The sequence below is a fragment of the Mustela putorius genome, unplaced genomic scaffold, assembly GCF_011764305.1.
Source record: "Mustela putorius furo isolate JIRA1106 unplaced genomic scaffold, ASM1176430v1.1 tig00000129_pilon_pilon_pilon, whole genome shotgun sequence".
Classification (NCBI taxonomy): Eukaryota; Metazoa; Chordata; class Mammalia; order Carnivora; family Mustelidae; genus Mustela; species Mustela putorius.
In genome coordinates this window covers 50379914-50405400 of record NW_025421290.1, presented here as the reverse complement: position 1 = coordinate 50405400, position 25487 = coordinate 50379914, and the positions used below count along the sequence as shown (strand labels likewise).

The window sequence follows — 25487 nt, the reverse complement described above, 5'->3', positions numbered from 1 at the left end:
GCGAGCATTCTCTACACTTTCTATAACTTGATCACACAATACGTATGCCTTTCTGTCTTGCTTCTTCACTCAACATAATTACTGCATCAAATTTGGAAACCTTTTGGCAGTATTTCTGCAAGTCACCCCTGCTCCTCCTCCTGGGGAGGGCTGCGTGTGAACTAGGCCTTGTGAGGTTACCCCGCTAACTGCTGCTCTCAGCTTCTTCCAGCCTTTTTCTTTTGCTTTCTCTGTTCTAGCCTGAATTGCTTCACTGCTGCATCTTTGAGTTCCCTGACCTTTACTCCTGAAACGTCTACATAGTCATCGATCTCGTAGAGGATTTTCCATCTCAGACATTGTAATTTTTATCCCTGCAAGTGTGATCTAGGTCTTTTTTATATACCCCGGTTTCCTGCTTAATGTATGCAGTCTTTCCCCAAGTATCTAGAACGAAAAGGGTAAAGTTATAACAACTGTTTTAATACCCTATGGGTTTTATCATCTGGGTCATTTCTGGGTCAGTTTCTGTTGATGGATTTCCCTCCTTTCGCTGTAGGGGATATTTTTCTGTTTCTCTGCTTGCCTGAAGAGTCCTGATCAGATGTAAGACAATGTGAATTTGGGTGCCTGGGTGGCTCAGTTGGTTAAGCAACTGCCTGAGGCTTAGGTCATGATCCTGGAGTCCCGGGATCGAGTCCCACATCGGGCTCCCTGCTCGTCTGCTTCTCCCGCTGATCTCTCTCCTCTCATGCTCTCTCTCTCTCTCAAATAAACACAATTAAAAAAAAAAAAAAAAAAGACAATGTGAATTTTATCTTGTCGGTACTGGGTATTTTCAGAATTTATAAATATTCTTGAGTTTTGTTCTAGGATGCCACTAAGTTACTCAGAAATAGTTTGATCCTTCCAGCTCTTGCTTATTTCAAGCTCTGGTCACCAGTAGCAGAGTTGCATTGACCATGGGGCTGATTTTTGCCTCATCACCGAAGCCAAATGCTCTTGAGTAACCCAATCCTGGATGGTTAGGACGCAGGCTTCCTACTCTGGATGGGGAGATCAGGAACCACTCCTGGCTCTGCCTGAGCTCCCAGGCATGCTCCTTCTACCGCTTCCAGGTGGTTCTCTGGCCCTGGTCAGTTCCTGGGCTGAAGCCCTTTGGGCCTCTGCAGCTCCGCAGTCTGTGCCCAAGGTCCTGCTGCCTGCACTTCCCATGGTCCCAGTGCTATGTCCTCAACTTAAGGAGCAGGCTGGGCTCGGCCAGCCCCTACCTAGGGTCCCCCTCCCACTCCAACAGCCTGAAAGCTATAGGGTTCACCTCATTTGTTTTCTATTTCCCAGGAGGTCACTGTCCTTCGTTGTTGGACATCCAAAGTCTTGAAAACCACAGTTTCACGCAATCTGTCCGGATTTTAGCTACTTCAGGCAGGAGGGTAAATCTGGTTCCTGTTACTCTGTACTGGCTGGAAGCAGTTTATTTGACTGGCCGAAAGCTTCAGATTTCATGTTCGAGTGATGATCCCTCCTGTGTACATGGGTTGTGCAAGGTATTTTGTCTGTGCGTCATGTATTTTAACTTGAGAGAGAGCTACCTATGAATGTCAGCTATCAGTCTCCCTAGAAGAAGGGCATTTGGAAGACAACGTTCTAGAGCTCACGCCGCGTTCACAGACCGCAGAGCACGTGCTAGGCAGCAGGCACCTGCGGCAGCGTGAGCACACATGTGGGGGGACACCGAGGGAGCCTGGGACAAAACGGGGATGGCAGAGGGAGGCAGCATTACTCATCACGGTGCCCAGATCAGCTGGGCCCCTGCGTCCCCACTCTTGGAGGCAAGTATTTGCTCTACACAGATGGAAAGTATTTTTGAGGGAATATTTTAGGCTTTTTTGTTCTCCTGACTCTGCTGGAAAGTAAAGGAGGTGAATTAACGTTTCCGCCGGTGACTTTACACACATGACGGAATACCCACCTGCCCTCACCCGAGCTTTATTATGACAATTTTGGAACATACAAAAGACCTGAGAGAATTCTACGGAAACACCCGTACACTCACTACCGACCACGCCTCCCCGCGCATGCCTTCTCATGGACCCGCCCGTCCGTCTGTCCGCCGAGTCCGCCCCGCTTCTGAAGGGGCCTCAAGGAGCGTGGCAGACATCAGCAGAGTTTCTCCCAAAACCTTCGACATGCAAATCACCAACTACAGTAAATGTCAGTTCACAGTTCTCTCTTGAGGTGGAGGCTACACGCAGTAAGTGTACGGACACCAGGCACACCAGTCCCTGAGTGTCGGCAATGGTCATCGCCCGGGGAAGCAGCCTCAAGCCCGCTGCCAATCACCCCCCTCCCCGCCCTGTGTCCCCCCAGGCAACCATGGTTCTGATTTCCGCCACCAAGACCCGTTCAGTTTGACCTGCTCTAGAGTTTCCTGTAACTGGAACGATAAGGAAGCCTCACAAACTGTAGTCGTTGCGGGCAAGCTGTCACCTCTGCTAGCTGGCAAAGGCCAGCTCCAAAGCCGCTAGGGCCACCACTCCACTGGGAACAAATCTCTTTATCAATACTCAGCAGGACATGATTTTTTAAAAAAAGATGTATTTATTTATTGGGGCGCCTGGGTGGCTCAGTTGGTTAAGGCACTGCCTTCAGTTTAGGTTGTGATCCTGGAGTCCTGGGATCGAGTCCCACATTGGACTCCTTGCTCGGCAGGGAGCCTGCTTCTCCCTCTGCCTCTGCCTGCCATGCCACTCTACCTGCTTGCTCTCTCTCTCTCTGGCAAATAAATAAATAAAACAAAAAATAAATAAATAAATAAATAAATAAAATCCTTAAAATAAAATTCTTAAATAAGAAAGGATTTTATTTATTTACTATTTGAGAGAGAGAGAGACAGGGAGGGAGACAGAGCAGGAGGGACAGAGGGAGAGAGGGAGAAAATCCCAAGCAGACGCCCCACTGAATGCAGAGCTGGATGCAGGGTTCGATCCCACAACCCTGCGATTATGACCTGAGCCAAAACCAAGAGTCAGGTGCTCAACCAATTGCAGCAACCAGGCACCCCTGGCCAGGACACGATTTTAAATGGCTTTTCAGAGTACATCCTTAATTATTTATAACCACGGCCACTGCACTGATGTGCTAAGCAGAACCCCGTGTTGCCCCTGCTTCCCTCACCACACACAGCCTCGCGGCACCAGCAGAAGAGTCAAGTTCACCCTGCTACCAACTGGCAACAAACAGCTTTGAGAACATATTTGATTATTCCCTAACACTGAGTCTTGTTCAGATCATTCAGAGTCATGAACTACTTATTCCATAAACAATGTAAGTTCACTGCCAGATTTTTGGAAAACAGCAGTAAACAAAAGGAAGAAAAAAAATCAGCCACAACAGCACCACCTGGACACACCCATTATCACCCGCTGTGGATAGAGTTTTCAGCGTATACGTCATTTTTTTCAATGAAAACAGAATCACTGAACATGTTTTGTAACTGACGTTTTTACTCCACAATGTGCTGCTTCTCCAGGGGAACAGAAAGTCCTCTGTGGAGTCCTACAGGTGAGTTTTGGGGATTTCCCTGAATGAACACTTCACAGCTTAACTCGGCTCCTTCCGGGCAAATCCCTGTAACACCTCTCCTCCAGGGCAGAGCCCTCCTAGCTGCTAAACACGGAACTAGCAATGTCTTTTTCTTTCTTTTCTTCAAAGCCAGGACTCTCAAATGGGATTCCGTCTGCTGCTCTGGCGTGTGAAGCTCGGGGCCCCGGTCCCAGAGAAAAACCCCTCCCGCTGCCCGAGGAGGACGAGCTGTGCTGGGGAAAGTCCAGTGAGGCACGAGGTTGACTTGCTGTACAGCGTCATGCCTTCGCAAGAGAAGGATCTAACCCATGGCCTCCCCAGTGAGGCAATAGGGACCTGGTTTCCTCACCCGAGGGCCTACTAGCATTTGTATTTCAGGACAGAACACTAGTCATCCATCAGAACACCCCCCAAATTCTCAGCTGTACCCACGAACTTGGCTTTGGGTTGGGAGTGCCCCCTCCTTCCACCTTCTGTCCCCTGTTGAGAGTGACCTATGCCAGGTTCGTGGGTGCCACCAGAGGGTACGAGTGAGAGTGTCATCGGGGGTGCTCAGCTGTGCCTCCGACTGGGGGTAAGGAGAGGGAAACCTCCTCGGCCTGCTCTCTGCTCTGCTGTCCTGCAGTGACGTGACGTTCATCTTGAGGAATCGATGGGCGGCCCAGTTCAGGTGGGGGGTCTCCTCTTAATGCGAGCCCTTGTCGGGCGACAGTTCTCCTGTGGTTAGGTGTGAACTCTTCCAAAGATCTCATGCGTAAAGTCACATCACGCAACAGATCCCTACCGGCAGATCTGGAGCACGGCACTCCCACGGGGGTCATCTACTATCATACTTATACACTTATTTCATTGTTTTGTTGTTCATATAGCTAAAAATACCTAAAGCAACTGAATTTAAATGATTTTTAAAATATTAGTTGGACCATTTGCCAGACATGGCCATAGCGCAGGCAGAGTAGATGAGCCTCAGAGAATGGGTAAGTGGCCCACGCAGGAGGGGTGGGCTGCAGCCTCCCTCTACGTGAGGCGCCGCGCCAGGTTCAGCAAAGAGCAGAGTCTGCTCGGGAGTCCTGAGAGGGGACCAGGAGGTGGAGGGCAGCGAGTGGACGGCGAAAGAAGAGGTAGGCCAAACCTACCCAAGACGCTCCTCATCTTGTCCTGGGGCCCTCGGTGCCCACAGTCAGGCGAGATGTCACATCGCCAACCGACCTTGCTCTTGCACTACCCTCTAATGCGGACAGAACATTCTCTCACTAAAGCAAAAATGCCAAAAAAGAAAAAAAAATCCTAAACACAACTATAAATATTTTCTCCAAATCCTTCCATATGTTAGTAAGTCTGAAAACTGAGTCATTTGTTTTGAGTACTTCGTGAAAACTTCACCCCAAAACTACTCTAGGGGGGAGGTTTTCCCCGGGGATGAGAAAAGAAACAGAAATAGAGTCGGCACTGCTAGCTGTGACGGGTTTCTGGTGCTTCACCCCACTGTGCCTGTCGGCACCTGCGACCCGCCTCCCTCTGAGTCCACCGCGAACACATTCCACACGCTGGCCGGGAGCCCACGCGGAAGAACGAGTAAGATGAAGCGGGGCAAGGCTGATCATGACTGCATTAAACTCTAATGCTCGGATCCAGCCACATGGCCCTGACCTTCTAAACCCTCCAGGGGAAGCGGCATTTCCCCACTGCCACACTCCTCTCATCAGGCCCTCTGCAGCTGTGCGGTGGGTGCCAGCCGTTGCGGAGAGGCAGGCCTTGCCGATTGGCAGAGCACAGCAGGCCCGGGGCTGGGTCTCAGCTTGGTCACTCACAAGAGTGGTGCTTCCACCCGGTCACTCGTTTGTCCCAAGTCACATGCTTCCTCCGCCAAGTGGGGAGAGCCACTCCTGACTCGTATGTCCTGTGGTAAATTCAGGACTACGGCAGCTCAGGGCGGAAAAAGCATGGTATAAAAGCCTGGGCAAATGCAAAGCCTGGATTTTTTCCCCACAGGAACCAATTTGAAAAGCATTTTGAATCTTCAAAGTCCACAGAAAGTGAATGTCTTCTCCAGTGCACTAAAAGCTAACTGAGTCATAAAACGTGGCTCCAGTCAGTGGACTCCTGGAATAGATAGTGTTTAACGGCCCATCTAGCAATCGTTACTATATCCAGAGCACAGCTGAGGCCCTTTCATATGAATTTGCTCTACTGGCCATTTTCCTGGGCAAAGCTGTTGATGCTACAGTCCATCGAGCACTCCAAGTAAGGCTTTCTCTCCCCAATTCGAGCTCCACTTCCTAGAGGCTATTCTAGAATCTAAACAGAGAAAACAAGAGCAATTTGCAGGTCCAGAGTCTCTGATGTAACCCGAGCGGCCCACGGACGCAGAGAAGGCCCCAAGAGAGGCAAGGCTGGCTGGAGCCCACCACCGGTAGCATTCGCTGTCTGACCACCCCTCGCCCCCCCACAACCACCAGCCGGGTCTCCCACCCTGCAGACCTCACTCTCGCCCTCAGCAGCCCTCCACTGATCTTCGCATGGCCCCGTGCTGGGATTCTGCACACCTTTCTGGTCATTCTACGTCTTCTATAGCATGTGATAATGTGACAAATACTGCTGGGAACTCTCAGAGGAACACCACTAGCAAGCAGAACTCTGTGCACAACAAGCTGTAGAAGAACAAGGATTACAGTGAAAACAGATGAACTCAGGAATAGAAAAAACAATAGAAAAAAGTCAACAAAACCAAAAGACGTTCTTTGAAAAGATCAATAAAATTGACAACTTTTAGCTCTACTGACTAAGGAAAAAAGAGAGAAGGCTCAAACCACTAAAATCAGAAATGAGAGAGGGAGCGGAACTATCAACCTCACAGAAAAAGGAGTACAGGGGATACTATGAACACGTGGGTACTGATGAGTTATGTAAAGGCGGCGAAGTGAACAAATCGCTGGAAAGACAAACTACTCAAACTCAATCAAGAAGAAACAGAAAACTCTAAATGGACCCGAACAAGCGAAGAGACTGAATCAGGAATCAATACCCATCTCACTAAGGAAAGTCCAGGCTTACACCGAGGAGCTGTAAAAATGCTTAAAGAAAAATTAACACCCATCTTTCAGAAACTCTTCCAAAAAACAGGAGGAAGAAACACTTCTCGACTCATCCTAAGAGGTCAGCATCACCTTGAGAGCAAAACCAGACAAACACATGACAAGAAAAGAAAATCAAAGACCAATCTCCCTTGTGGACACAGAAATCCGTGACAAAATACCAGGAGACCAAATCCAGCAACGTATATATAAAAGATTATACAGCATAGCCAAGCAGGATTTACCCCAGAAACCAAAGGTGGTTCAACATACAAAAGTCAATCCCTACAATACTTCACATTAATAAAGGAAAAAAACCCACATGATCATCTCAGTAGATGCAGAAAAAGCACTTGACATAATCCAAAGTTTTTTCGTGGAAAAAAAAAATTCAACAAACTAGGAATAGAAGGGGGCTTCTTCAGTCTGAAAAGGGCATCTATAAAAAATGCGCAGCTAATATCATTATTTAATGGTGAAAGAAAGGATGTTTTCCTCCTAAGATCAGGAACAAAACGAGCTCTCGACACTTCTCAACATCGTACAGGAGGCTCCAGCCAGGGTAAGTAAACAAGAAAAAGAATTAAAAGGCATCCAGATAGGAAAGGAAGAAGTAAAATTATCCCTATTTGTAAATGACATGATTTTGTATAGAAGAAATCCTAAGCAATCCACAAGAGAGTTATTAGAAGAAATGTCTACCCAGTTTTCCAGATACATGATCAATATACAGAAACTTATCCTAGCAATGAACAAACCGAAATGGAACTGAGAAGACAATCCCATTCACGATAGCATCAAAAAGAATAAATGACCCAGAAGTGCATTTAACAAAGGTAGAAAAAAACCACATACTCTGAAAACCACACAACTGCTAGAGGAAATTAAAGAAGATCTGAGTAAGTGCAAAGAAGCTCATGTTCATGGATTGGAAGATTTAATTCTATGACAATGGCAAAACTTCCCCCAAGTGATCTACAGATTCACACAATTCCTATAAAAATCCCAGCGGGCACTTCTTTTTGCAGAAATTGACAAACTGGGGGGCACCTGGGTGGCTCAGTGGGTTGAGCCTTTCCCTTCGGCTCAGGTCATGATCTCGGGGTCCTGGGATCGAGCCCCGCATTGGGCTCTCTGCTCGGTGGGAAGCCTGCTTCCCTCTCTCTCTGCCTGCCTCTCTGCCTACTTGTGATATCTGTCTGTCAAATAAATAAATAGATAAAAAAAAAAAAAAGAAATTGACAAACTGATCCTACAATTCATATGCATATGGAAAGGATCCAGAGTAACCAAAATAATCCTGAAAAAGGAAAATCACTTCCTGGTTTTGAAATTTACAACAAAGCTAAATAATCAGGACAATATGGGTACTGGCATAATGATAGATACACAGGTCACTGAAATGGAACAAAAGTGAAAAACCTTAATTTTTGGTGCTTTAAAAAAATTTATGATGCATTAATTTTGACAGACCTCCAAGAGAATGTAATGGGTAAAAGTAAGTCTTTTCAATAAACGGTGCTGGTATAATTGGATATCAATGTGTAAAAGAATGAATTTGGACATCTATCTCATACCACATATAAAAATTAATTGAAAATAAATCAAATACCTAAATATTAGGGCTAGAGGGCGCCTGGGCGGCTCAGTCAGTTAAGCATCTGCCTTCAGCCCAGGTCGTGATCCCAGGGTTCTGGGTTCAAGTCCCAGTTTCTCCCCCTCCCACTCTCCCTGCCCTCCTGCTTGCGTCCTCTTTCTCAAATAAATAATATCTTAAAAAAATAAATATAAGGCCTGGAAATATAAGACTACTTTTCTCTCTTTTTTTTTTTTTACCTTATTTTTTTACTTATTTTATTTTACTTTATTTATTTGACAGAGAGATAACAGTGAGAGAGGGAACACAAGCAGGGGGAGTGGGAGAGGGAGAAGCAGGCTTTCTGTTAAGCAGGGAGCCCAATGTGGGGCTCGATTCCAGGACCCTGAGATCCTGACCTGAGCTGAAAAGCAGACCCTTAATGACTGAGCCACCCAGTGCCCCCAGAGATATAAGATGTCTAAAAGAAAATACAGATGCAAATCTTCATGACCCTGGAATAGGCAACAGTTATACATACATCAGCAAAGTCTTACGTAAAGCACATATCTGATAAGGGTCTAGTATCTAGAATACCTAAAGAACTCTTTTTTTTGTTTTTTAAACTTTTTTTTTTTTTAAGATTTTATTTATTTATTTGACAGAGAGATCACAAGTAGGCAGAGAGGCAGGCAGAGAAAAGGGGGAAGCAGGCTCCCCGCTGAGCAGAGAGCCCGATGTGGGGCTTGATCCCAGGACACTGAGATCATGACCGGAGCTAAAGGCAGAAGCTTATTAACCCACTGAGCCACCCAGGCACCCAAGAACTCTTAAAATTCAATAATTAAAAGACAAATAATCCAGTTGAAAAATAAGCAAAGGATCTGAATGTATTGTTCTCCCAAGAAGATACACGGATGACCAAGAGCACATGGAAAAATCTTCAACATCATTAATCATTCGGGAAATGCGGAAGATATCATTTTTACAACTATTAGCATGGCTAGAATAAAAACAATGGGCAAGTAAAGTTTTTGGTGAGGATGTGGAGAAATTAGAACCCTCATACTTTACTGGTGGGATATAAAATGATGCAGCCACTGTGCAGAAAACCATTCATTTATTTGTTTGATTTTATTTTTAAGTAATCTCTACACTCAACTTGGGGCTCAAATCCACAACCTGGAGATCCAGAGTCACATGCCCCATCAGCTGAGCTGGACAGCCGCCCAGGTCCTTAAACATTTAAAACATACATTCACCATCAGATCCTGCAATCCCCTTTAAAGGTCTCTACCCAACAGAACTGAAGACACAACTCCACACAAATACTCATCCGCGAACGTTCACAGCACATTCACATTTGGGCACAACCCAAATGTCCATCGCCTGACAAACGGCTAAGCACCATGTCCCTCCACGGATGGAGCATTCTTCTGTTATAAAAGGAACAATGTACTCACACACGCTACCACATGCCACAGCACTTCTCACCATGACGTTAAATGAAAGACAACAAAGGTAGCCACATACTGTATGATTCTATGTAGAGAAAATAGACAAATCCAGAACAGGCAAAGGCATAGCCACAGAGGGGAGATTTATGGCTGAGGGAAAGGGGAGGTTCCAGGAGAAAAGGAGCTAACCACTTATGAGTATGGATTTTCATTTTGGGGTGATGAGAAAGTTCTGAAACTGGACACTGACTGTTGCTCAACTCTGTGAATAAAGCCCCCTGATTTATACAATATGAAAAACGTGAATTAGAACTCTTTTTCTGTTTTTTTTTTTTTTGCAGGCTCCCTGCTAAGCAAGGAACCCAATGAGGGACTTGATCCCAGGATGCTGGGATCACCTGAGCTGAAGGCAGATGCTTAAGGGACGGAACCACCCAGGCACCTCTGCAACTTCGTTTTTTCCAAGTCACAAAGTAGGGACTAGCAGGAGTTGGAGCAGATAATTCTTATGAAATCACAAGGTCCTGATTATAAATTTTAACAGAAATATACCTAGTATAGCGACCAGTCCCGTTAGATCTTTATAAAGGATCTAAACAGTAATTAAATAGTGCCCTAAAATCAGGCTTGTGCTTCTAACATGGGTGGTGGAACAGTCAAGAGAAGAGGAAAATCATGTAGGACACACGGTAAGCTGAAATACGGTAGGGGTTGGGGAGGGGCCAGGGCAGAGGGGTTGGGAAACAGGAAAGGCACTCACAAAATGCTAATAATAGACGGTCTCCATAACAAGATTTTAAGTGACTCTTAATTTCTTTGCTATACTTTTGGGTACTGTTTGATTTTAATGTTATTTACTTATTTATTTTTAAGTAAGCTCTATGCCCAGCATGGGGCTTGAACTCACGACCCCAAGATCAAGAGTCATATGCTCCACTGACTGAACAAGCCAGGTACCCCCAATTTTATTTCTTTAAAAAACGATTTTGGTTTTGTAAGAAGTTAAACTATTTTTATTCTGAGAGGAAAAGTCTCTTAAGTGCTGACTTAGATCACCTTTAAGGAGGTGTTCAGTTCGCAGTTCCACAACTGGGATGCCAATGAGTGAGCACCCGCGGGGGGCTGCCCTTCCAGGGACTCCTGCCTCTGCCCCCACCTGCCTACGCAAGTGGGTGTGGCCCTGCTTCCAGGAACTGCGCTGTGGCGGCCTCTGTCTCCCGGAGGAGCAGCCTGTGGTCAGCGCGGTTTTGCTTACCTGGACTGGCGGCTCAATCATTATCCAGGCCGGAAGCATCAGACTGGGGTTGAGAGGCTGGGTCCCCACTCGGAAGTACACGCCACCCCTAGAGTCACACGCCCAGATGTGCTGATTGCCACACGCCAAGCTCGTCAGTTTTACAGCTCCTGTAGACAAGTAAAGGAAAAGGCCACACACTAACGACTTTTGTAAAATGACGAATCCTTCACTTAATCTATGGACTTTGATTTTATCCTTCAAAGAAAGAGGGTGAGGCTGCCTCTGCCGTGGCTCCTGCCGTCTGGGCTCAGCGAGGCCTCCGGCTGTCCCGCCACCTGCGGCACCCTGTGGTGGCTCGCCTGCCCCACGGGCGAAGCCGTCGGGACGTTGTGGGCACTGGGCCCCGAGCCAAGGAGCGCCGGCTTAGCAGGTGTGGGGGCCTCGTCCGTGGCTTCCACACGTCTGCGCAGACCACCAGCAAATTCTGCATCTGCGGGAAGGGCACTCCTCTTTATCGGAAACACTCATCCGGGGGAGAATTCACTCAAAGTCACTAAGTCTCTTAGAACCTCCATGTTTCTGTTCACACATCTGAGGGCTGAAACCATTTTTTTTTTTTTTAAGATTTTATTTATTTGACAGAGAGAGATCACAAGTAGGCAGAGGCAGGCAGAGAGAGAGGAGGAAGCAGGCTCCCCACTGAGCAGAGAGCCCAATGCGGGGCTCAATCCCAGGACCCTGAGATCATGACCTGAGCCGAAGGCAGAGGCTTAACCCACTGAGCTACCCAGGTGCCCCTGAAACCAATTTTAAGAGAAAAGGAAATGGGCGGAGGCTTTAAAGGCAAATCACACCTGATTAATAGTCTGCCTGGCAAGAAGCACAGCAGGTGGTGACCCAGCGACTGCTGTGGGGCCGAGGGGTTGGCCTCACCCTCACCTGGAGCCCGGCCACAGTGACTCGCGGGGACTATTATCTCAGGTCACACACAAGGTCATCATCGGGACTCAGACACGAAGAGACCTGCCCAAGGTCCCAGGGTGAGGACGCAGCTGAGCCAGGAGGCAAAGGTCTCAAGTCAGGCCAGCCCGACTCCCCCACACCAGCCATGTGGCCTCTGGGACGCCAGCGAATGCGCGGATCGGATGTTCAGCCCAGTCAGTTTTGACATGTGAACAGACCCAGGGAACACATGTCCTGTCAAGTTACAGAACACTTTCATCGCCCCTTGGAGCCCCTAGTCAATCCCCTCGGTTCTGAGGCACCCGCCACCCTTCTGATTTCTACCGCCAGGGGTTAGTTCAGTCTGGTCTAGGGGTCCGCAGAGACAACCACAGGTGCGCTCTCGAGGCTTCGGTCAGTCGTGGACCGTGCGCAGGATCCGTCCCCAGTGCCGCTTCTTTGTGTTGTGAGCACCACCCCACGGCCCGCCAGCGCGGCACCCTACCAGCCCTCGGCGAGGGACATCTGCGCCACGTCTGCTCCCTGCGACAGTCATTCCTGTACAAGACTTGCGAGTGTGTGTTGTTTGGCCCGAGTGGTACCTAGGAGTGGACGTGCAGGGCCATGGGGCAGGGAGGGGTGCACACATGCCATTCTGCACGCCCACTGGCTGTGCGTGCCGCGGCCCACACCCTCACCAGCTCCTGGTCTTGCCATCTTTCGCACGTCGCCAATTCCAGTAGGCGCGAGGAGGTATCGTGTCATGCATGGTCTTAACTTGCATTTCCCTGGTAACTAATGATGCTGAGAATCTGGTAATGTGCTTATGGGGCATAACGTGCATAATTATCTTATCTTCTTTTGTGAAGTGCTTAATCAAGTCTTTTGCCCATTTTTCAAATCGAATGGTCTATCTTTTGGTGACTGAGTTCGAGGCTTTCTTTGCATATTCTGGATACAAGTCTTTAGTCAGATACACTTTGTGCCTCTTTTCTCTCAGTCGTGGCTTGCCTTTTCATTTTCTTGACTGTTTTTTGCTGAGGCTGTAATTGGGATGGGCCATTCTGACTTTAAAGCGGGGGAGAGGGTCGCACAGCTACGTCCCATGGCCGCGCTCCTGTCGGCCAGTTGTCACTGGGAGCGGACAGCAGCCCACGGATCTGCCCTGAAGCCCAGGCACGGATCCTGCTACGTGACGATCTCGCCAGGTGCCTTCAGTTAGGACACCAGCTGGAAAGTATTAACTGACCACGACACAAACCATTCTCGGTATTCCTTTGTGCACGCACTGAAGTTGACTGGGGTTTTTCCTTCCTTACTCTATTACAGAATATCTTAGCAGGGAGTTCGAGCAGACTTCCCAGAGCTCTGACATTCCACAGTGGAAGACGAGTACCGATCAAAATACAGTACCTTCAGCAGCAAATTTCAGAAATAGCTGAGAAACAAATACTGATATTAAAATGTTTAATGAAAATTAATTTTATGCTGGAGTCTTCAATCTGCCCTACTAGAGCGGACGGTGAGAACAGCTACATGGTGACAAAGACACACGGGGCACACAGCCCTGTCAGCAGTGACTAACACCACTGCTACCAGAACACGCGTTTGTATTACAGAAATAACCTTTCAGGACGAAAGTCAAGATGACTGGAACATACATGTCAGGACAGACAACAGCTTATTCTGAACAGAAGAGACAGATCAAAGAACACGGGTAACTGCAGGCGGCGGTTTCCAGCTCACAGAGGACCCCCGGGCCGTCTGAACACAGAGCTCTCCAGACACTGCTCTGCCGTGATGGTCAGGACAGAGCCAGAGACTCCTGCCCTCCCCAAATGCTCCACGCCGTCCTGCGGTCCCTGTGAGTTAGGTGGGCCCTGTCTCCAGTCTAGATGATGGCTGTGGGCAGAAGCGATCTGCCTGCCACTCGTGAACTGAGGCATAAGGGAGCTGACAAGGAGCCTGTCAGCTGTCCCCACTGTGGTGACCAGCACAGGGAAGCCACGGAGCTCTGCCACAGGACCAGCAAGCTGCCACCCAAGGGACACAGTCCTAGGAGACTGCAGCCAAAGGTCAGAACCAAGTTCATGGCAACAGAGAAGCAACATTATATTTCCGGACCGTTACTATGCTATCAGCTTGATGAACACGGACACACTACAATTTTCTTGCCTTTCCCTGATGTTTTTTCTATTAAAAAAAAAAAAGTTTTAATTACTTTATTCAACAGAGGAGACATTTTCCCTTTCGAATTACTTTTCAACATATATTTTAGGACAACAAATAACATTTATTTGGTGTTTTACTATTTATAAAACACTTTTCTGCATAAATTACTGCCTAATATAATTCTATTTGTTACCTGAAGGCAAAAACTGATGCTAAATATTTCCTCATTAAATGCTGTGACCAGATAAATTAAATTACAAATTGCATTAGTTTGTTAAACATTCCAACATCTAACAGAATGCATATTTATGTATACTGGGAAATGAAATGTTACCAGCATCTTAAATACCTGCTAAATGATGCAAATTTTCTTCCAAAAACTAGGAATGCAATAGATCACAAAATTCTATATTCAATCTCTAAAGCTGGGTTTAGTAGCCAGATATTTAAGAATTCTCTTAATTTAATCTCAAAGCAGCAACTGACTTGCTTATTTGACTAGGGGCAGAAAAGAGCAATGTTAGGTCTTAAGCAGGACATGAGCAGAAATCACATTCATAACTTGATACTTTGCAAAAGTCATCCCTGAAACTGAAATTTCTTTTCTTTCTTTTTAAAAGTTTTTACTTATTTATTTATTTATTTTCCGAGAGAATGAGTGGCGGTGGGGGCGCAGAGGGAGAGGGAGAAGCAGGTTCCCTGCAGGGAGCCCAATGCGGGGCTGGATCCCAGGACCTGGAGATCACAACCTGAGCTTAACTGACTGGGCCACCCAGACGCCCTAAAACTGAAATTTCTGCTTGCAATGGAAAAGCTGGTGACATTCCAGACTTTACAAGAACCTGGCATGGCCGGCATGAGGTGGGCCGCACCCCCCACCTCACTGTCAGCACCAGGAAGATGGGCTTTCGTGTTGCATGTCGGTGGGGTCGGGATGCTTGTGAAGAGGAGGCCAGGACTGCAGAGAACAGCACAGAGAAATCACATCCCTGAACAAGATGGTGGCAACTTGGAGGTGGACTAACCAATTATGGCTCCTGTACCTGCCTGTTAGGCAGTTTTATTAGTGATTATCAGTATCAAGGCCAAAGACAGGATCAAAACTCGTATCCCAGGGGGCCTGTATGGCTCAGTTGGTTACATGGCTGACTTTGGCTCAGGTCATGATCCCAGGGTCCTGGGATTAAATCCCGTGTCGGGCTCCTTGGTTGGGGGGAACCTGCTTCTCCTTCTGCCTGCTGCTCCCCCTGCTTGAGCTCTCTCTCTGACAAATAAAATCTTTAAAACAAACCAACCAAAGACAAACCAAAACCAAAACCCCTCATGTCCCAGAATTACTTAGAAGTAGGAGCTACCAGTAATAACCACTTTCCCTCTGGGCATGGACGTGGACCCCCCGTGCGTGCAGTCATCGCATGGGGTCAGCCGGAAAAGGCTGCAAAGGCTGCGACAGAGTAGGCGCAGGGCTCTCGGCATGTGGGGGGCAAGGGCCCTGAAGGAAGCCGGGGTGGGGTGGGGACAGTCTCGGCAGAGGCCTGAAGGAAGAAGAGCCAGGGGAAGGACAGAGAGCGGCGAACACTCTAGGCCATGGCAAAGCCAGCGTGCCCCGGGCCCAAGGGGGCCTGGCACTCAGGGAAGAGCCAAGGCTGGGGGCTGGCGGTCCCATAGCTCCGGGCCCGGCGAAGACTGGGCCAGGCTGTGACGGCCTCGGGGGCCTCCCCAAAGCGGGCGCACCATGGCGCTCTCTTGTGATGAGGGTTTGCCCCCCCCCCCCAGCTGTCTTAGGAAGGCAGCTCTGGCAACCATGGCGGGGAGGGGCGCACATGATGGCCGTGGAGAGAGGGCAGCGAGGGCGAGAGCCTCGGAGACCCCCGGGGCAGATGGAAGACACGCCAGGGAGGCGCCGGCCTCAAACAGCCACCGGGTGTTCTGCCCTTTCCGGGAGAATCTGGTGGGAGAAGGGTGATATTGGGAAGAGGACGTCTGGGAAAGAGAAGTCTCTTACTGAACGAACCCTCGGCGGCAGTCATAGCCCTGAAAGGTCGCGCTTCCTTTCGGTGCCGTGAGCACTCCCACGGCCAATTTCTAAAGAACAACGAAGCATCTCAGTTAACCCAGATGAGGAACGCACGGCAGCAGGAACACTGCCTCCGTCACCGCACTCTCCACTCACTGTTCGATGCCTGCTGCCTTATGCCAGCCCCCCAAGGGCGCTCCCACGTGGGGGTCCGGGCAGCAAGCACACAGCTGAACTTAAAATTTTCATCCCCTCATTTAAATAATAATTTACTAAAGCACTGGATTCACTGGTTTGTCCCACGGGCCACAAAGACCATCCTTGGAAAGCGCCCAGTAACACAACACCCAGAGGTCCTCGCCTGCCTCTTCCTGCCCTCCCCACCCCCGGCACAGCAGGAGGCTGGCACTTTCCCACCTCCTCTGCCCAACGAGAACCCCACCAACTCAGGACATGCTGCATCTTCCTACGTTTAGAAAACGGTGAAAGGATTCTTTCTCTATCATTTCAGTGTCTGCTAGCGACCCAGATAAATGAACAATTTACGACTGTGCTTCCCACCATCACCCCACCAGGCACGTGGTTAGTTGGCCCCCGCCGGCTTGGGGAGCGATGCAGCTCATGTGGGCTCGACAGGGACCCCGCATGGGATACCTGCCCAAGAAGCTCATGTTGACCCCGGATGCTTCTTTGCATCGTCTCTCTGCGGCGGGGGCTGTTCCTCCCATCAGGAAGGGGAGAAGCTGAGGTTTTAAATAAGGGAGGCTAGCAGCTTGCCCAGGATCCTGGAGCCTGCTCAGGATCAGGTCTCTGATACTGAGGCTTTGTCCCACCAAAGCTGAGTTTCTCCCCTGGAAAGAATGGCCACCAGCCCAGTGAAGCCCAAATGGGCACTCAGAGACCTGCAAGAATCGAGGCAGCTAGCCTGTGCTGGGAGGACCGGACTGAGCCGGAAAGGAGCCGTGAGCTGTGGGCCCAGTGCCTGCAGGCCCAGGCAGAGCTGGTTCCTGCTCCGTGGGGCCTGTCAGGATGCCGCCCACTCTGTGCCCACTGTAGCACATGATGTCCTCTGACACACGGGGAGGGGACGCTGCACGGACGCAGCTGTACCTCTCACCCAGACTGTGCAGAAGAGCAGGGCCTCCCACATGCCTCAAGATTCAGTGGTGGGAGAGCACATGTGCCCCGGCCTTCGGACCTACAGAAGGAACCGGCAACATCTTCCAAACGGGTCTGGTTGGGGCTGCGAGAGAAAGGCCCTGGCCAGTAGATCTCTGGATGGTGGCAAGGCTTCCTGGGACAGACAGGAGGGCCCCCCATCACTGCACCCAGGGCCATGAGCAGCCACAGCTTTGTCTGGTCTGTCACTGTCAGTAATGGTGGCTGGTAAATCCTCAAAAGCTGGAAAGTGATGGCCCCAGGGCTGGGATTAGGCTCAAAGGACAAGGGATGAGGTCATCCAAATGTCCCCAGGAAACTCCTATTTTTAGTATTTGTGCTGCTGAACTGGGCACGACCCTAGACTATCCCCAGCTCGGGACAGTTTGCTTCTGCAGCTGAGTGCCAACCTCCCCCCATTTAAGCCGGATTCTATCCGGGGCCGTGCCAGACAAAAGAACGACGGTCCTCCTATACGGTGCCTTACAGGGGCCACACAAGCTGACAGCAGCAGAGCCCGGCCTGCTTCATGGGATGGGGAGAGGCCCCTGGCAGCCGGAGACGCAGCCAGGGGCTGCTGGAGAGGCACGCGCACACGTGTGTATGTGTGTGTATTTTTTAAGTTTACTTATTTATTTGAAACAGAGAGAGCATGTGTGTGAGAAAGAGTACAAATTGGGGGCGGGAGGGACAGAGGCAGAGGGAGCAGCTAACTCCCCACTGAACAGGGAGCCCGATACACGGCTGACCCGAGAACCGTGAGATCAGGACCGGAGCCAAAGGCAGACACTTAAGGCGCCCCTATGTATGTACACATCTGAAGTAAACCCTAAGCCCAATGTGGGGCTCAAACTTATGAGTCAGAGATTAAGAGTCACGTGTACTACCGACTGAGCCAGCCAGGTGCCTCTCCCCCTTCTCTCTAACGAGTACACGGGGTTGAATTCTCAAACACTAAATGCTCATACAATTCAACTTTACCACCAACCACACAAAAAACACGGGTTGTCCATTTATCAAAATGGGACCCTGTGTGGCAGGGGAGTGTTCCTACGGCTAATGTGGACCTTCTGGAGCTGCCAGGAGCAGCCTCTGCCTTCAGACAAGTCTCTGCTATCAGACTAGCCACACATAAGCTGCCCTCGATCAAGAACCCGCTTGCAGCATAACCTCACGCCGTGGGCTGCCTCTACTATCCGGCTTCCCGCACTACCAGTGGATGACTGTGCATGGGTCGCGCCCCTCGGGTGGCTCCGTAGCCTTTGAGGGGAGGCTCCGGGAAGAGCTGCCACCCAGAGATGCACAGCAACTCCTTGGGCCGCTCGAGTGAGAATGGACGCTCGCTGGGCAGGGTTCTAGCTGCAGAGGGCCAGGAGAAGGGCTGCAGAGGCTGATGCAGGACACGCCTGTCCGTCCAGGCTCAGAGGGCACAGAGCGATACGCCATGCTGAGTTGGATGGGCAGAGGCAGCTCCTCAGGCCGTTCTAGCGGCAGCTTCCTCTGAGCCTGCACTCCTCCGGGGCTCTGCACGCCCTCCAAGCTGACACGGTGGGGAAGCACGGCTCCCGACACAAAGAAGCAGCCCGCTTAACCTGCAAGAGTGGCCCATCCACGTCCTGAAATCCAGCAACCCACACAGCGTCCCGTGAGAACCCACACGAGCCGAACGCGAGGGCCGTACCTAGCTGGGAGAGGTCCAGCCGCGTCCAGTGCATACCCGTGGGGCAGCTCTTGGACAGTGTCCTGATGAACACCTGCCCGAGGCTGTCCAGGGCCCACAGAGCGTCCTGGCAGGCGGCGTACGCCCTCATCTCGGCGTCGGGAGGCAGCTGCACCGTGGAGGGGCGGGACTGCGCATCCTGGGCGCTGACGCTGCACAGATCCTTGCTGCTCTGGCACAGCCACAAGGAGCTTCCTGCAGAAAAGGTTCGGGTTCGTCACTGACAAGATGCAGCAGGGAGCCCTGGCCTTTGGGCGGCTGATGCCACTGCTCCTGGCTCCCAGGCCGCCACTGTGCACGTGCTCGACGGACCTGAAGTCAGAAGCTGGAGGCGCACCCCATGGCCAGCCAGTTAACACAGAAGCCTGAGATGTTCTAAAGGGAGGAAAGAAAGCAGGGCTCAGGAGATTCGGGGAAGGCTACTACGTCAGCTCAGTAGCTCTCACCTTGGACGTTTCATAAGGGCTGGGGAGTCTAACTCAGTGTGACTGGGGCTCTGGAGGGAGTGAGGTCAGCAATCCCTCGGAAGGATGGATCCACAGTTCCCCTGTTCTGGTCTTGGTGGGGGCGGTGTGGGTGGGCAGATCGAGGGAGGCTGCTGGGGAGGCTCGGAAAGCCGGAAAGCATTCTCTCCCCAACTTCTTCTCAAAATCCACCCTCGCCTCCTCGCCACCATTTTTATACAGTCCCTTAGACTTAACAGAACGAGTTTAAAATGCAGACAGTCTCTGGGAAACTTCAAGTTTCCATCATAAGATAGATCATCTAAAACTTGCGGCAGATAGTTTTAGAATTCACAACTTCTGAGGATTTTGGAAACATAAGGTCACAAGTATGCCACATATCTAACAGCAGCCTCGGGAAGCCAAGCAGCAATGAAATGTAATAGTGTTCCAGCCGCACAATGTGTGTGTTCGTGATCGATGGGTCAGCAAGTGACCCCACAGCAGTTCGGGCTAGGTTTTGCTGCCAAAGATTTTTGTGCCAATCTCTGGATATAGCCTACAGTTTTCAGAGCTTACAGATTTCAGAATTCTGGTCAGAAAACCTTTTCCTGTACTGACAAGTGGGCCAAATTTGCTGGGACTAACTGCTCAAATTAACCAGCTGCATCCTCTGAACCAAAGGCTTCATGGCGTCTTCCCATGGGCCATGGGCGATCCTAGGAGGGGCCTTTGGTCACTTTGCAGAGGGGTCACCTGACTGCCCAGGCTCCCGGCTCACTGGCTGCAGCACTGCCTCTCCTGGCTCCAATCCCCATGTTCCGGAAGGGGAGGGAGCTCCGACTGGTCACCAGGAGGTCTGCCCCTGTACTAACAGGGCACAACTGTGGGACTTAGACTAGCCAGAAGCTGTAAACCAGACTGAAAGAGGCTGCAGGGAGGTGACAGAAGACCTCACAAGGGGAAATGGGAAGGCATCCCGTGAAGGCTGGTGTCCACTGGCTGCAGTGCTGTGGCCCTGTGACATGTCACCAAAGTCTCTGGGGGCTGGCCCTAGTGGGACACAGAATGTTCCTCTCCTTCGGAATGATAACCTGCTTTTAGATTCATTCAACATCCCCACGCCAGAGCCTTCTCTCCTGCTCAGGCCTACCCAGCTTCGGGGGGCCTTGGCTCAGCCAACAAGGGCTGCTTATCTGGGAAGCCACTGCATTGTCTCTGAGGTCCACACGGCCATGCCCCACCTCAACTAGGTCATGGTCAGACCATGGTTTTCACTTTTCAACTGCCAACCCACGCACTATACTTCTCAACCAACCTTCCTTTGAGGGAGCAGCAGAAGCCAGCACAAAGGCCCACTTCGTTGCAGAAGCTGTCCCACGGGGAACAACATGATTCCAGTGAGTGCCTAGAAGGAACCAAAGGAAGCGTGTTAAAGAAGGAAGAAGAGAACACACTCCAGAGCTTTAGTTCTAGACGACAACTGGTCTTCAAAACCTCTTACAGCTAATTCTAGGATGTCCTTAAAGTAAGAGGTCCACGCCAGCCAGGGCTGTGAGGCCAGTCCCTTGTTCGTCCTCCTACGTGGGCAAGCAGAGCCTCAGTCTTACCCAGGGTTGTGGCCGGGGTCGGGGGGGCGGTCATGCAGAGGGAGGACAGCTGGAGAAATTCACAAAGCAGGGCCTCCCTCACAGAAATGAAGCCCGCATGGGAACTTGCGGATTATACCACCCATCACAGATCTTGCCAGAGACTGGCATTCTCCACAGAGCAAGAACTTTTCCTTCAGGAAATGGACTAGTCCCTCTTACGACATCCTCTACATTTGGGTGGGTCTTTTCACTTAAAGGTGAATTATGAACATACAAAAGAGCTCCATCTGCCCTTCCTGCATGGTCACAGATTCCCAGGAGAAACTGATCACATGCCATCCAAACGCTGGTACCCAAGTTGTAGGACTGACAGAGTGACAAAAGGAAACTGACACAAAGCGTGCAGAATGCCTCCGTCACAAACACTTGACACACTGGCACCAAATTCTCTTCTGCAGTCGAGTCTTAAAGCTCTTCTTTCAGTGCTGGCTTTAAAATGAAGCTGCGGATTGAGTCAATGCGAAAAGAAAACAGATTCACCCACCGATGAGATTTCCTTTAGCGACATGGAACTCGTTCTTGCCCGAGGAGATCCAGACGCCGCTATTGTGGACCCCGAGGAGGCTTGGCTGGCACTGCAGCTGCTGAGACCAAAACGCCATGCGCAGCTTATCCGCCACCTTCTCCACGGGCACTTGGGCTGCCGTGGCCACGGAGTGCGTGGCATGGATTATGGTCTGGAATAAGCTGCACTGGTCGAACACCACGTAGTCGGTGATGCTCACCTAGAGGGGGGCACGGAAAGATACCTTCTCTCACTGCAGCGATGAGTGCTTTCTTTTTCTTTTTCTTTTTTTAAAAGACTTTTCTTTTTATTTATTTGACAGACAGAGATCACAAGTAGACAGGCAGGGAGAGAGAGAGGAGGAAGCAGACTCCCTGCTGAGCAGAGAGCCTGATACAGGGCTCAATCCCAGAACCCTGAGATCATGACCTGAGCGGAAGGCAGAGGCTTAACCCACTGAGCCACCCAGGCGCCCCTATGAGTGCCTTCTGTATGCGCACCACCCGGAGCTAAGACTGGGTCCGTAACCGGCAAATACCTAGCACTCATGGGCACGCACGCATTTGTGTAAGACCAAAAAAGTCCAGCAAGGCACTATCAAACCACTAATTGTAATTCTGAGGGTCAGATTTAGAGGGACAGAAGAAATTGTTCACCTTCTGTTTTATACATTTTTATCCACCGTGGGTCTGTCACAATGGCAGGTATTATTTTTGTGATTATCTATGATCCCTCCTTAGACCCATGAAGCCTTTTATTCTAATCAATAAGAAAGGATCATTTTGCTTTTAAATTTAGATATTTCCAATGGACAAGAGCATGCAATCCTTAGAATCGTAATATGGGTTAAAAAAGGTACTATAAGTAGGGTGGTGGAGGTACTTGATGATCTAGACCAGGACTGTCGATAAATATGTCAGTTCAACAGTGCAAACCGGGCCCCACCCTGGACACGATCGGCACAGCCTGGCTCCGGTGTGCAAACCGCTCCTCTAACATTCCTGAAAGACATTTCTTTCGGGTAACTCTGAGGAAAACCTCTCTCTTTCTCTCTCTCTTTTAAAGATTTTGTTTATTCATTTGACAGAAACACAGTGAGAGACGGAACACAAGCAGGGGGAGAGGGAGAGGGAGAAGCAGGCTTCCCGCCAAGCAGGAGCCCGACACGGGGCTCAATCCCAGGACCCCAGGATCATGACCTGAGCCAACGGTGAGCCCCTCAGGCAGCCCGTTAATCTCTCTCTTGTTGGCAGCTCCGGTTGTCAGAAAGTTCTAAGTTGGTCAAAATCTGCCTCCACGTGACTTTCATGTATACCTGTGCCCTGCTGGGTTTGGTCACAGAGAATGTTGCTCCCTAACTCCTAGGACACCCTTTCACAGGCTGTGTTCCCAGGTCCTGCACAATAAAATGCTGAGTGAAAGGGACATCACTTACTACAGGGAACTTAATTCTAATAAGCAAAAACAAAAAGTAAATTACTATAAAAATCAGTGCTTAAATGTACAAATCTGCACTTTTTCACCCACGAAAGGACCTGCACTGTCCTAACTGAGAATGCAGTGAATTGCTTTACAATGTCCGGACCCCATGGCCCCCTTTCCTGCTATCCAACAGCCTGGCTGCATGGTCTCGTCACAGCCCACAGAACGCCAGGCAGGGAGCCCTGGGGCTCACCACGTGTGCTGCTGGGCCTCCTCGGAGAGTGCACATGCCAAGGCCACACAGAAAGCCTGTGACAGGCTGTCTCAGTGCCCAACACTTGCAGATAAGCAGGATGCAAATTAAAAAAAAAAAAAAAGGTTTAGCAGCCAAACATAAAGCTGGCTCTGGCGCTACAGAGAAATCAGTCTTAGGAGTAATTAAAATAACTCTGCTTCCAAATACCTCAAAGAAGATTCTGTCAAATTTCTCTAAAGATAACGTTCTGAATATGATGATAAAATGGTATCCAACTTTCTTTAGGCTACTTAAAAATGGAACGTGGTACATATACACATTTGAGAGAGAGTGTGTGAGTACACGCATGCGTGTGTAAACCCAAGTATGCTTACCAGCGTGGAGAAGGTATTTGAAAATCACTTGTACAACTTTTCGGAGCATCAGACATATCAGAGACCTTTGTACACATATACTTACTCATCAAAGGACAAATACAACTTCTTTTGCACATTCTCATCCGACAGACCAAGGGCAGCTAATGACCGACCTGCCCTCGCGTGGCAAGTCTGAGGCAGCGACAGGGCCTGAGCTACTGGAGACAAACACTGCAGAGACGCTGCCTCGTTTCCAGCAGCTGAGGGCCAGAACCACCTCGCCGGCTGCTGCGGGAAGCTGGGGGAGTGACAGCTACACTGAACCGTACCAAAGAGGGGCAGGAACAACCCCTTGAAAAACACATTCTAGGCCACCCTGGCTGGGACCAAGTCATGAGAAGTGAGCTTGCTTACACCCTCCTATTACACAGAGTGTTTCCTTTTCTGGGAGTGTGTGGGAACATTCTCCTTTCTTTGTTGAAATGCCACTTGCTTAGAGGACTTTGGAACCAGCGGGCAGAGATGAATTTTAATTATAGGCCGGGTTTCCAAACCTGCGGACTAGCTCTTCTCAGCCCATGAGTTCAGAATTCAACGTCATTACTACCCAGGTCTGCAAAAGGATATCACTGGGCTTATTTAGCACATAAGGATAAATTTCTAAATAATACCGAAATGGAAAAAGAAGTAATAAACAGAGCCTGGACATTTAAGCAAAGAGAGTTCTACAAGTTACTTCCTACAATGAAAACCCCGGATACTTCTAACGCGTTCAAATAGTGAAGACTAACTCATCGAAGAGTGAAAGTAAATGTTGTTCATTTAATCCAACCTCCTCAATCTCTTCAAGGAGAAGAAGGGCTGTAAAAGGAGGAGCAGAGCAGAGGAATCCTGGCCAGCACCCCCCGAGCCGAGCACCTACTTGCCACCAGTGGTCGTCATCTCCCTGGGGCTTCTTGGAAACGATACCAGTTCGGAACCACAGGTTCCCTTGGATGTCCAGGGCCCATAGAGTCTGCTGGTCCCCGAGAGTTATACAGACGGGTTCCAAAGCCTGCCTTTCACTGGAAACAGGGAAGAGAAGGGAGAGTCAGCGCCCACACTCCAAGTGCCCAGCCTGACTGGGAACGTGGGCTTCAAGTGTCTCCCGGGTGGGTTTAGACCCCACCCCCAAGTTCCATGGATGGAAGCTCGAGTTTCAAGTTACGTTGTTGTTTAAATGTGTGGCAGCTTCTGAAAGACACACTGAAAAGCCCGCATGGCGGGAAACCCCTGGGAGGAAAGAGCCTACGAGAGAGAGCGAGAGAGAGCGTGGACAACCAGGGCGCCTCGGCCTCCCTGCTCCTCTCACACAACTGAGCCAGCGGAGGGGCCCCGTGTGCCAGGCTGTGTCGGGCAGCAGCAGCTGGGCGGACGCTGCCTCTCCGCACACGGTGCCCTCCCCCCTCCCGCCCCTCGGGAAAAGCCCCTGCTCAGCTCTGCTCTGGCACGGGAAGGTCCTCGCTGACCGGCACTGGGGGAGAGCAGGGCTGGGGCCAGCCTGGTCGCACACCCAGCCCAGCCCTGCTGTGGCTCATGGGAGCCACTCGCTCAAGCTGACTGGGTGCTAGGTTCAAACCAAAAAGATCCTAGTCTAATTTTTCTAATTAGCAAAATGATTTGATGGTAATTCTATAATTAAAATTTTGAGTGGTTTAAGTCACCAAAGAAATTACTAGAGATAAATTACCACTGATGATAATGAAGGAAAAACGTCTGGCCTGAAATCACTGAGATTCTACACAGAAACCACCTGACAGGGCCTGGCAGTGCTCAATGGAAACTGTCGTAAGACCCGTGATCGTGTGATGCCTGAGGTCACACGAGAGGGTGGCGGCATTTTAAAAAGCTTTGCCCTGACCCAGCGCCCAGTCTGCCGGTCACAGGCAGGCACAGG

General features: G+C 49.9%; 1 protein-coding gene across 1 annotated transcript in view; it reads right to left on the bottom strand.

Annotated features, from left to right (window-relative positions):
- The window catches only part of TECPR2 (tectonin beta-propeller repeat containing 2), a 97322-nt gene that overhangs the window by 16872 nt on the left and 54963 nt on the right, over positions 1 to 25487 (bottom strand). Inside the window, 5 exon segments of the mRNA XM_045073976.1 lie at positions 10927 to 11075; positions 18879 to 19112; positions 20679 to 20768; positions 21497 to 21737; positions 24474 to 24615. Of these exon segments, the coding sequence (XP_044929911.1) occupies positions 10927 to 11075; positions 18879 to 19112; positions 20679 to 20768; positions 21497 to 21737; positions 24474 to 24615 (856 nt within the window).